The 10,852-nt window shown below is 38.7% G+C and overlaps 1 protein-coding gene across 2 annotated transcripts; it reads right to left on the bottom strand.

Moving 5' to 3' along the window:
* Positions 1-289: 289 nt before the first annotated feature.
* Positions 290-10,135, bottom strand: LOC311291510 (uncharacterized protein). Of its 2 annotated transcripts, XR_014627568.1 has the most exons (5): positions 10,001-10,135; positions 2,583-2,678; positions 1,883-2,110; positions 1,582-1,804; positions 290-549 (listed from the first exon to the last, which is right to left on the bottom strand). XR_014627568.1 is itself a non-coding variant. In XM_084410548.1 (4 exons), exons 1-4 carry the CDS (start codon positions 10,121-10,123, stop codon positions 1,778-1,780), a joined length of 474 nt encoding a protein of 157 aa, XP_084266674.1. In that variant the 5' UTR covers positions 10,124-10,135; the 3' UTR covers positions 290-1,777. The 2 variants fall into 2 exon arrangements, 1 of the variants encoding a protein (XP_084266674.1); XM_084410548.1 differs by having other exon boundaries at positions 290-1,804.
* Positions 10,136-10,852: the final 717 nt, after the last annotated feature.

Below are 10,852 nucleotides of genomic sequence, written 5' to 3'. Positions count from 1 at the left end.
TTTGGATACCTCGCCTCTCCATGCGACCCTGAAGGACCTACCTGTGAGATAGGACTCAAACCAGTGGTGAGGAGTACCTGTGATGCCGAGTGATGAGGGGGTGGACATAAGGATCTGATGATTCACAGTGTCGAAGGCAGCAGACAGATCCAGGAGAATGAGGACTGAAGATTTGGAAGCAGCTTCTGCGACCCGTAGGGCTTCTGTGACTGACAGCAATGCAGTCTCAGTTGAATGCCCTTTCTTGAAGCCAGATTGGTTGACATGTCATGGTTGATTATACCACACACTCCAGACATCAGTGATATAGAAGTCACGTCCCTTCCTCTGGTCTGATGCTGTAGTTACTCCAAGAGTCCTCTTTAACCTCCACATCCCAGCAGTGTGTTCCTGAGTTAAAACCCTCTGAACCCACAACACAGGGACCAAAGTTAAACCTCTCTGGATTACCAGGAACGGGTTTATTGTTCTCACTGTTTCTCACACTGGTCCGATCATCAGACAGGACGAGATCTGGATTTGCAGTGATTGGATCTAAAATCACAGGAGCTGATGAGACACAATCAACAGATGCTTTTATTCTGATCAAGAGAGATCCCAACACAGATTATTATGAATTATGACACTCATCCTGTTGATCAAACCTATCAGATATATTCCTCAGTTGTTATAGTAAAGATGCGCTTGATAAACTGATATTGACAAAATCAATCAAAACTGTACTGTCGAGATTTGCTGTATCACCCTAACTGTATACGTCAAGTTATTTTCTTGTTTACGGCTCATTTTGGTGCTGTAGCTCATATGGTAATTCACACATAATGCTAAAATCTTTAAAGGGCACCTATTATGGAATTTTGAAAATTACCTTTCACGTAGTGTGTAACATAGATCTAAGTGAACAAAAACATCCTGCATAGTTTTAAGTTCACTCTCAAAAGGAGTCGACTCTGAGTCAATTTAATGAATCGGTTTTCCAATGAGTCATTTTCCTTTTCGTTGTGACGTCAAGACGAAAAATTTTGCCCACTCATTGTGCGCGCAGACACAAAGGGAAAACTTGAAAACATCATGTTGACAACAAGACGCTGTGTTCTGAAGTGCGAATCAAAAGCGACCTTTTTTTCACTGCCCAGGGATGAGCATGTGGAGAATCAGTGGCTAGAGTTTATATTTACAACTATACCACACAAGTATAGCCCGAACCTTGTGCTGTGTTCGCGTCATTTTAATGATGATTGCTTTACAAACATAAATGCTTTCAAGTATGAATACGCGAGCCGGTTGCCGGTCACAACTGACTGGATCATCTGACCAATCACGGCAGATTAGCGTCACGCAAAGGAGGGGTTTGGAAAAATGAGTCGTTGAACGAATTATTTGGGAGTCGGTGAGCAAATCGGGTAAAAATAAATGCATATTATAAGACAACAAAAGTGATTTTTGTCATTGCATGCATGTAAAACTGTTGTTGGGGACTCCCAAAACAATATAAGGAACATTTTAAATGCCATAATAGGTGCCCTTTAACTCTCCACCCATCCATCATTTCCAGCTCAGATCTCCTGCAGTCAGACGCACTGTTTTGGACGATGTCCTGCATCTTCTTCCAGACTCTGAACAGCAGGTTGCCCAAGTATTGTGGCACATGAATCAAAGCTCCAGAAGGCATCTGTGGATCCGGCTGTGAGATCTGGACTCTGGAAGAACATTCAGGAGTCAGAACTGCAGTGGCTTTGGATCAGAACCAGAGAAACCAAAGACAGGAGCAGATCACTCATCTTTCCATTGAGACTGGAAACTCCTGCAGAACAAACACACCATTTATCATCAAGAACTCAAATCAATGAACCAATAATCAACCAATGATCTGAAACCAGACCTTCAGAAAGCAGACATCATTGGCTTTCATCATATCCTCTGTGTCTTTAACTGTGTGTGAAAGAGCTGAGATGTGTCTGTTCATCTCCTTCAGCTTCTCCTTCATCATCTGCTGATTCTGCTCCTCTTCCTCCCTCAGTGACGTGACTGTAGCTTCTTCATCTCTGAGAAACTGATGAAGCTCCTCAAACTGCTGTTTAATCTGATGCTCTGTGTGCTCAGCTTGAGACTGAAATCACATCACGTTACATTCACTAGGGGTGGGAGAAAAAATAGGAGTAGATAAAGAATCATTCTGGAATTGGATCGGATCGTGAGGTGACTAAAGATTCCCACCCCTAACATTACATACTGTGAATCATGTTTTTTTTTTTATCGAGAATCGTTTTTGAATCGAAAATCGATTTTGAATAGAATCTTGAGCCTAAAAATCGATATCGAATCGAATCGTGACATTTTCTGAATCGTGCACCCCTAACATTCACTTCAGTCATCTCAAATCAACACACATCAACCCTTCACATCATTCATATTCAAGATAAACTTGGATACCCAACATATAACAGATTCAGAAGCAGATCGCTGCTTGTCATTTACAGAAATAATAAACTGGAATTCATTATATCAAATATATCAAATCATAACTGTATAAAGTGATCCTACAGCTGTGATGAAATTGACTCTTGTTTCGGTTTCCTCACCTTGATGTGTTGAACTCTTTTCTCAAACTCTCCTTTCCTTTTTTCATTGTGTTGAAGTTTCTCTTGTAAGGACTTCAGTGCTGTATTGAGCTCCTCCTAGAATTTAACAAAAATAAATAAAAATACACAAAACACCAGATTACAGAAAAGAATGTTCTTTTTCGCTTTGAAGCGATATTCAGTGTGCCGCCGCATTTGCGAGTGCAACTGAAGAGTACGTGCAAAGAGCATAGTATAATGGCTGACAGGAAAAGAAAGTCTGTTTTTCTGAGGAAAGTGACTTTTTAATTCAGCGTACAGTTACGTTACTGGTAGTTCCTATTGTGCTGGGTTCTCTGTAGTCGTGCTTTGCCTCTCACAACACAACATGCTGTAAAAAAAATAATCTAAAACTACTTTACGACTTTAATCTCAAAATATTTTGACTTCATTCCAGTAATTTTTGATTTGTTTCTTTTACATTACGGTGCAGGGCTTCCGTACTTAAGCACACAAAATAATGTAAGTGGACTTTTTTTGTAATTGCGGCTTTTGAGCGATTACGTAGTTGTGGCATCCATAATCGCGATTAGAAATTCTATTAATTGTGCAGCCTATAAAGTATATATATATATATATATATATATATATACAGTGGGGAGAACAAGTATTTGATACACTGCCGATTTTGCAGGTTTTCCTACTTACAAAGCATGTAGAGGTCTGTAATTTTTATCATAGGTACTCTTCAACTGTGAGAGACGGAATCTAAAACAAAAATCCAGAAAATCACATTGTATGATTTTTAAGTAAATAATTTGCATTTTATTGCATGACATAAGTATTTGATCACCTACCAACCAGTAAGAATTCTGTCTCTCACAGACCTGTTAGTTTTTCTTTAAGAAGCCCTCCTGTTCTCACTCATTTCCTGTATTAACTGCACCTGTTTGAACTCGTTACCTGAATAAAAGACACCTGTCCACACACTCAGAAGACTCCAACCTCTCCACAATGGCCAAGACCAGAGAGCTGTGTAAGGACATCAGGGATAAAATTGTAGACCTGACCAAGGCTGGGATGAAGGCCCGTCTGAAGTTTGCCAATGACTATCTGGATGATCCAGAGGAGGAATGGGAGAAGGTCATGTGGTCTGTTGAGACAAAATTAGAGATTTTTGGTCTAAACTCCACTCGCCGTGTTTGGAGGAAGGAGGAGGATGATGAGTACAACCCCAAGAACACCATCCCAACTGTGAAGCATGGAGGTGGAAACATCATTTTTTGGGGATGCTTTTCTGCAAAGGGGACAGGACGGCTGCACCGTATTGAGGGGAGGATGGATGGGGCCATGCATCACGAGATCTTGTCCAACAACCTCCTTCCCTAAGTAAGAGCATTGAAGATGTGTTTACACAGACTTTTTTTTGGGTGCTGGTGTTTCGCGTGCGTTAGGCCAATCAGTGAACACTAATGTCACGGATAGTTCCTATAGTGCTGGTTTAGACCCGACTCTAAAGTATGAGCTAAATTAGTTCTTTCAAAAGGAGTTCCTAGAACTAAAATCGTTCACAGTTCCTGCGGTGTGAACATGCCAAAATCCAGGAACTTCCTTCAATAGTTCTAGGATCTATGAAAAAGTTCCTCCGGTGCAAAAACCCCTAAAGTTTGAGAGAAAGAAGAGCTATTGAGTCACTCTCTTGCTGGTCAGTTTTGTAAGAGGGCATAAGTGTTTATGATCACCTTTGGTTTTTGTTAATTAGGTCAGATTGCACCTTCAGGTTAAACTTGAACAAAATGCACTTAAAATTAAAAAGCACTAACACTCTCTTCAAGTAATGTATAATGCTTGAAAACCTCGGATCAAACAGAAATGAACACATGCGAGAACACAAATATCGATTTTAAAGACACGAGAAAAAAGGCACTTTTTTCCTACAAACAAATTTTGTTTAAACCTAGCGAACACAAAATGTTCCCTTAAGGCCCGTTCACACCAAGCACGATAACTATAAAGATAACGATAAAGATATAATTCTAAAAATCGTTCTCCATATTAAAGAATAACAGAGTTCACACCACAACTATAACGATAAAGATATGAGGAACGATATCGTTGGGATCACTTTCAGAACGATTTTTTTCCAACTGTCAAACGATAAAACACTGACGGGCAATCAGAATCCATTCTAATTTAAAGGTCTCGCGCATTTAAAATGGGGCGGGCGCGCGCGTGCTTAGAATAAAAAGACCGTTATCGGTCGTTGGTGTGGACGCATATGTAGTTATCTTTATCGTTATCTTTATAGTTATCGTGCTTGGTGTGAACGGGCCTTTACCGTTAATATTTTGTTCCTGTTTGGTTATTTTTTTGGAACAAAATAATTAGGCTACGTTCTGGGAATGTATTTTAAGTGGTGGTTTCCCTAACAGGATTTTAATTAAGAATATAGTCGACTCGATTACAAAACCTTTCAAAGTATACTCCAATTGACAGTGTGTGCAAACTCAGACGGTCAACACATGTGCTCTAAAAACATTTCTCTTTGTCCAGTGTTTAACCAGAAGTTAGAATGGAGAACACATTCACTATTAACTATGACATTTGCCTCAATAAACTCCTGATTTACTGCTTATTGATTCTTTTAACTCAAAAGTTAAAGGTGTAATTGATGATATTGCTCCTGTTAAAGTCAGGAAGAAGAGTGGCAGACAAAAAGCACCTTGGAGAAACTCAACAGCAGTGCAAAATATGAAAAGACAATGCAGAAAAGCAGAGCGCATGTGGCGGAAGACAAAACTTGTAGTCCATTATAACATCTACAAAGACAGCCTTCATGCTTTCAATATGGAACTAGGCAAAGCTAGACAGACTTTCTTCTCAAATATTATAAACAGTAATTTAAACAACACACGCACTCTTTTTGCTACTGTAGAGAGACTGACAAACCCCCCAAGCCAGATTCCCAGTGAAATGCTCTCAGACAACAAGTGCAGTGAGTTTGCTTCTTTCTTCTCTGAGAAAATCAATAATATCAGAAAGGCGATCAGCACATCCTTGAGGTGCACTGGGGTCAGACAGATCAGACCACCTGAGAAAGTAGTTACGATGTCTGACTTCAAAGAAATTGATGGTAAAATTTTGGAAGAAACCGTACAGCACCTTAAAACATCAACCTGTGCTCTTGACACACTTCCCACATCATTTTTCAAAAGTGTGTTAAACAGTCTAGAAGCAGATCTTCTAGAAGTGGTAAATGCCTCACTTCACTCTGGTAGTTTTCCGAACTCCCTGAAAACTGCAGTTGTCAAGCCCCTCCTGAAAAAGAGCAATCTGGATAAGACCATATTAAGCAACTATAGGCCGATCTCAAATCTTCCTTTCATAGGCAAGATCATTGAAAAAGTTGTCTTCAATCAGCTGAACAAATTCTTGAGCTTGAATGGATCCTTTGACCATTTTCAATCTGGTTTCCGACCGCACCACAGCACAGAGACAGCGCTCATAAAGATAATAAACGATATTCGCTTAAATACTGATTCAGGCAAATTATCAGTGCTGGTGCTACTCGACCTCAGTGCTGCATTTGACACTGTCGATCACAACATACTTCTTGACAGGCTGGAAAACTGGGTGGGGCTTTCTGGGATAGTCCTAAAATGGTTCAGGTCATACTTAGATGGGAGAGGTTATTATGTGAGTATAGGAGATCATAAGTCTGAGTGGACATCCATGACATGCGGAGTCCCTCAAGGCTCAATTCTTGCACCACTCCTGTTCAACCTGTATATGCTCCCAATGAGCCAAATAATGAGAAAGAACCAAATCTCTTACCACAGCTATGCAGACGACACACAGATTTACTTAGCCCTATCGCCTAACGATTACAGCCCCATTGACTCCCTGTGCCAATGCATTGATGAAGTAAACAGTTGGATGTGTCAAAACTTTCTTCAATTAAACAAAGACAAAACTGAAGTTATTGCGTTTGGAAACAAAGATGAAGTTCTCAAGGTGAACGCATACCTTCACTCTAGGGGTCAAACAACCAAAAATCAAGTCAGGAATCTTGGTGTGACACTAGAGTCAGACCTTAGTTTCAGTAGTCATGTCAAAGCAATAACTAAATCAGCATACTATCATCTGAGAAATATTGCAAGAATTAGATGCTTTGTTTCCAGACAAGACCTAGAGAAACTTGTTCATGCTTTCATCACCAGCAGGGTGGATTATTGTAATGGTCTCCTCACTGGCCTTCCCAAAAAGACCATAAGACAGTTGCAGCTCATACAGAACGCTGAGCAGAACCAGAAAATATGAACATATCACACCAGTCCTCAGGTCTTTACACTGGCTCCCAGTTAAATTTAGGATTGATTTTAAAGTATTATTACTGGTATATAAATCATTCAATGGCCTAGGACCTCAATATATTGCAGATATGCTCACTGAATATAAACCCAACAGATTACTCAGATCATTAGGATCATATCAGCTAGAAATACCAAGGGTTCACTCTAAGCATGGCGAGTCCGCTTTTAGCTATTATGCCAGCCGCAGCTGGAACCAGCTTCCAGAGGAGATCAGATGTGCTCCTACTGTAGTCACATTCAAATCCAGACTCAAAACACATCTGTTTAGCTATGCATTTACTGAATGAGCACTGTGCCACTGTTCGTCCAACTGTTTGTACTGTACTGTATTTTATTTTTCTAAACTGTTTTAATTATTTCTTTTATTATTTTAATTTCTTCTATGTAAAGCACTTTGAATTGCCATTGTGTATGAAATGTGCTATATAAATAAACTTGCCTTGCCTTGCCTTATTAAAGGGGTCATATAATGTCATTTTTGTACAAGCTAATATGATTATTTAGGGTCTAAATTAAAAGTTTGTAATATACTTTAATTAAAAATTCTCATTAGTATTGTAAGAAAACACTCATTTTACCTGGTCAAAAACAGCTCTGTTTTCAGCACGCCGTTTCAGTGCATGTGTCTTTAAATGATAATGAGCTTTGCTCACCCCGCCCCTCTGTTCTGTGCGTACACCGTTTGTAACACAATTTAACACAATAACCATAACGCGTTGTTTATTATAAACATGGGATTATGAATTATATTGAGAATGTCATACATAGAAAACATGCCGTAATGTACGCTGCGTGTAAAAATAGCCGCATTCATCGTGAAGCGTGCAGCAAGCGATTTGCAAAGATTAATATAAAGATTAATATAAAGGTTAATAAAACGTTACACTCACTCACTTCTTCTGGAGGTGCAGCAGGAACACGAATAGTTGGTACCGATCCTTTTTTCAGGAGCAGCTTCTTAGCAAAACCAGCTTTACTGACCCTCGTTTGTAAAGCAGTCTGGTGAAATGATTCGCGCAAACATGAGAGCATTGACGTTGATCGCGGGGAATTCCCTTCGAAAACAAACTCAGCCACTGCGTCTTCAGCTGTAAGGATTTAGGAACATCAAAATGATAATGTGTTCGTTATTACACCCAAGAACACCACAATCGAGATGCCATTCTACTCAGTGCTCCAGCTATCAGCAATGAACGCGCCGGTTGGCGCGGGCTATGATTGACAGCTCGCTCACGAGGGTGCGAGGGCGGGGCTGTGTTGAAACGCTGCTGTCAATCAACCATTGTGGGAGGGGCGTCGATTTTGTGACGTCACAAAATCGAATAGCTTGATTCAGGAGAGGGGGAAACATATAAGAAGATTAAAAAAAAAAACACTGGATGGATTTTTATAATTTTCTGATGGTTGTGTACAGGCACTGCCAACACACATTTCAGTACAATCAACTTGTAAAAGTGTATGTACCATTATATGACCCCTTTAATAGTTAGTAAGGTAGTTATTGTAGCATTTAATTTGATACTGGTAATCTTAGAGGGGCTATTTTTTATTGATCTCAAAAAAGCTTTTGATTTGGTGGATCACTATCTACTTTTAGATAATCTTTATGCAATTGGTTTATCTCTAAATGCATTATTATGGTTTAGTTTGTATTTACACAATAGAAAACAATGTGTTGTTCTTAAAGGGAGTAGATCTGATTTACTTGTTCAACAAAGAGGTGTACCCCAAGGTTCAATGCTGGGTCCACTTCTTCTCTCTATTTTTATTAATGATCTGCCTTTAATCTGTTCAAATTCCTCTGTTCAACTATATGCAGACGATGCGTCATTTATACGTCTAAATCATTTATTGCAAATTCAAACTGCTCTTCAATTGGATTTTAGTACCTTACAGAAATGGCTGCTATCTAATAAACTACTGCTCAATAAAACTATATCTTACACTATGGTCTTTGGTACAAGACAAACTCTTAAAACAAAATCTATTAATCTAATTATAACGTGCAATGACGGTACTTCTCTGCATAGAGGTTGATAAAGTTAAATACTTGGGTTTATGACTTGATTCTGCAATTACATTCAAACCTCACATTGAACACCTTCTTCACAAAATTAATTTGCAACCTGTGTTTTATTTCAATCAATAAACTGTTTTACACTTTGTCCCTGAAAAAACTTGCCACACAACTGATATTGCCACTTTTTGACTATGCCAATGTTGTTTATCAAAATGCATCTAAAACTAGCCTTCTACCCCTTAATACAGCATACAATAATCTCTGTAGATTTTCTCTTGGATGTTCCTATAATACTCATCACTGTGTAATGTATAATTCACTTAAATGGCCCTCACTCAATATAAGACGACACATACATTGGCTGCAACTTTATTTAAATGTGTACATTTTAGCTATCCTCAATATCTACAACAGCTTCTGGTACCGTATTCTTCAATTAATAACCTTAGGCATTCTACACAAGACTTTTTTTTCACTCCTATTGTCCTATTGTTGTATTTTACATATTTAAAAATAGTTTGTCTACTTATTTTGAGCTAAATTGTTCTTATTTCAGTTGATGATATACCTGACTATAATTTACAAGTTATTATATTTTTTATCTATGTTATGTTTTTGTTGGCAAGTATTTGTTCACAGCCTCTGTGTGGCTATCAAGTGGTTGTATTCATCTAAATGCTTATCCTTTTGATGTTTTTTATTTATTATTATTTTTTAGTTGTTGCTGTTGTTTTTGTTGTAGTGTGTTGATTGTGGTACTGTTTATGTCTTATTATTCTATTGTAATGTGTTTGATTTGTCCCTTGTTCTGTATTGTATTGTAAATTAGGACCCCCTTGAAAACGAGATGGTTCATCTCAAGGGGTTTATCCTATTCAATTAACTTATATATACATTTAAGTATAGGTATGGGGTAGGATTACTTACTAAGTCTTTCAATATTATGTAAAGTACCCTTGGGATCTTGAAAGGTGCTATTTTAATAAAACATTATAATTAGCCTACTATTATAACTCGGAAGAGACTTAGTTTAAGAAACTACTTACCGTGATTTCAGACTGCGGTGATGTGGTTTCTCCACTGCATGGATCTTCATGTCGTTTTATAATAGAAACTGGTTCCACACTGATCACTCGTGTGTGGGTTCTCTCTGATGTGGATCCTCTCATGGGATTTTAGATATGATGATCGACTGAATCTCGTCGCAGTGTGAACACTTGTAAGGTTTTTCTCTAGTGTGAATTTTCTGGTGCCGTTTTAAAACGAAGTAAAAGTTTTCCCACATTCAAAGCACACATGATCTCTTACACCAGTATGAATTTTCTGATGTGCACATAAATAAAGGAGCAGTGAAAAACTCTTCCCACACACAGAACATGAATGTGGCTTCTCCTTGATATGAACTGTCAGGTGTCTCTTCAGGTTTGATGAACAGATAAATGTTTTCCCACACTGATCACATGAGAACGGCTTCTCTCCCGTGTGGATCCTCATGTGACTCTTAAGCTGTGATGATTGTGCGAAACTATTCCCGCACTGATCGCATGTAAACGGCCTCTCTCCTGTATGAACTCTTATGTGAAGCTCAAGATGTTGTTTGTTTGTGAAGTTCTTTCCACACTGACCACACGTGAACATTGTCTACACTGTGGATTCTCATGTGAACATTAAGAATTTCTTTGTATCTGAATCTCTTTCCACATTTATCACATGTGAACCGCTTCTCTCCAGTGTGAGATCTCATGTGTTCTTTAAGGTGTGTTGACGACGTAAAACTCTTCCCACATTGAGCGCATGTGTGTAGCCTCTCTCCGGTGTGGAACCTCATGTGACACTCAATTTTATGCTTGCTTGTGAAACTCTTTCCACATTGAGTGCAGGTGAAATATTTATTGGCT

This window comes from Rutilus rutilus, assembly GCF_951802725.1.
Source record: "Rutilus rutilus genome assembly, chromosome: 1".
Taxonomy (NCBI): domain Eukaryota; kingdom Metazoa; phylum Chordata; class Actinopteri; order Cypriniformes; family Leuciscidae; genus Rutilus; species Rutilus rutilus.
The sequence above is the reverse complement of the archived record's forward strand: the minus strand, read 5'-3'. Positions and strand labels throughout refer to the sequence as shown.

Excerpts from the sequence above, each read along its gene's own strand:
- LOC311291510 (XM_084410548.1), bottom strand. The coding sequence starts at position 10,123 with ATGAGAGGATCCACATCAGAGAGAACCCACACACGAGTGATCAGTGTG. Across the intron at positions 2,679-10,000 it reads CACCGCAGTCTGAAATCACG|GAGGAGCTCAATACAGCACT; the intron begins GTAAGTAGTTTC and ends GTTAAATTCTAG. Across the intron at positions 1,805-1,882 it reads ATGATGTCTGCTTTCTGAAG|GAGTTTCCAGTCTCAATGGA; the intron begins GTCTGGTTTCAG and ends TTTGTTCTGCAG.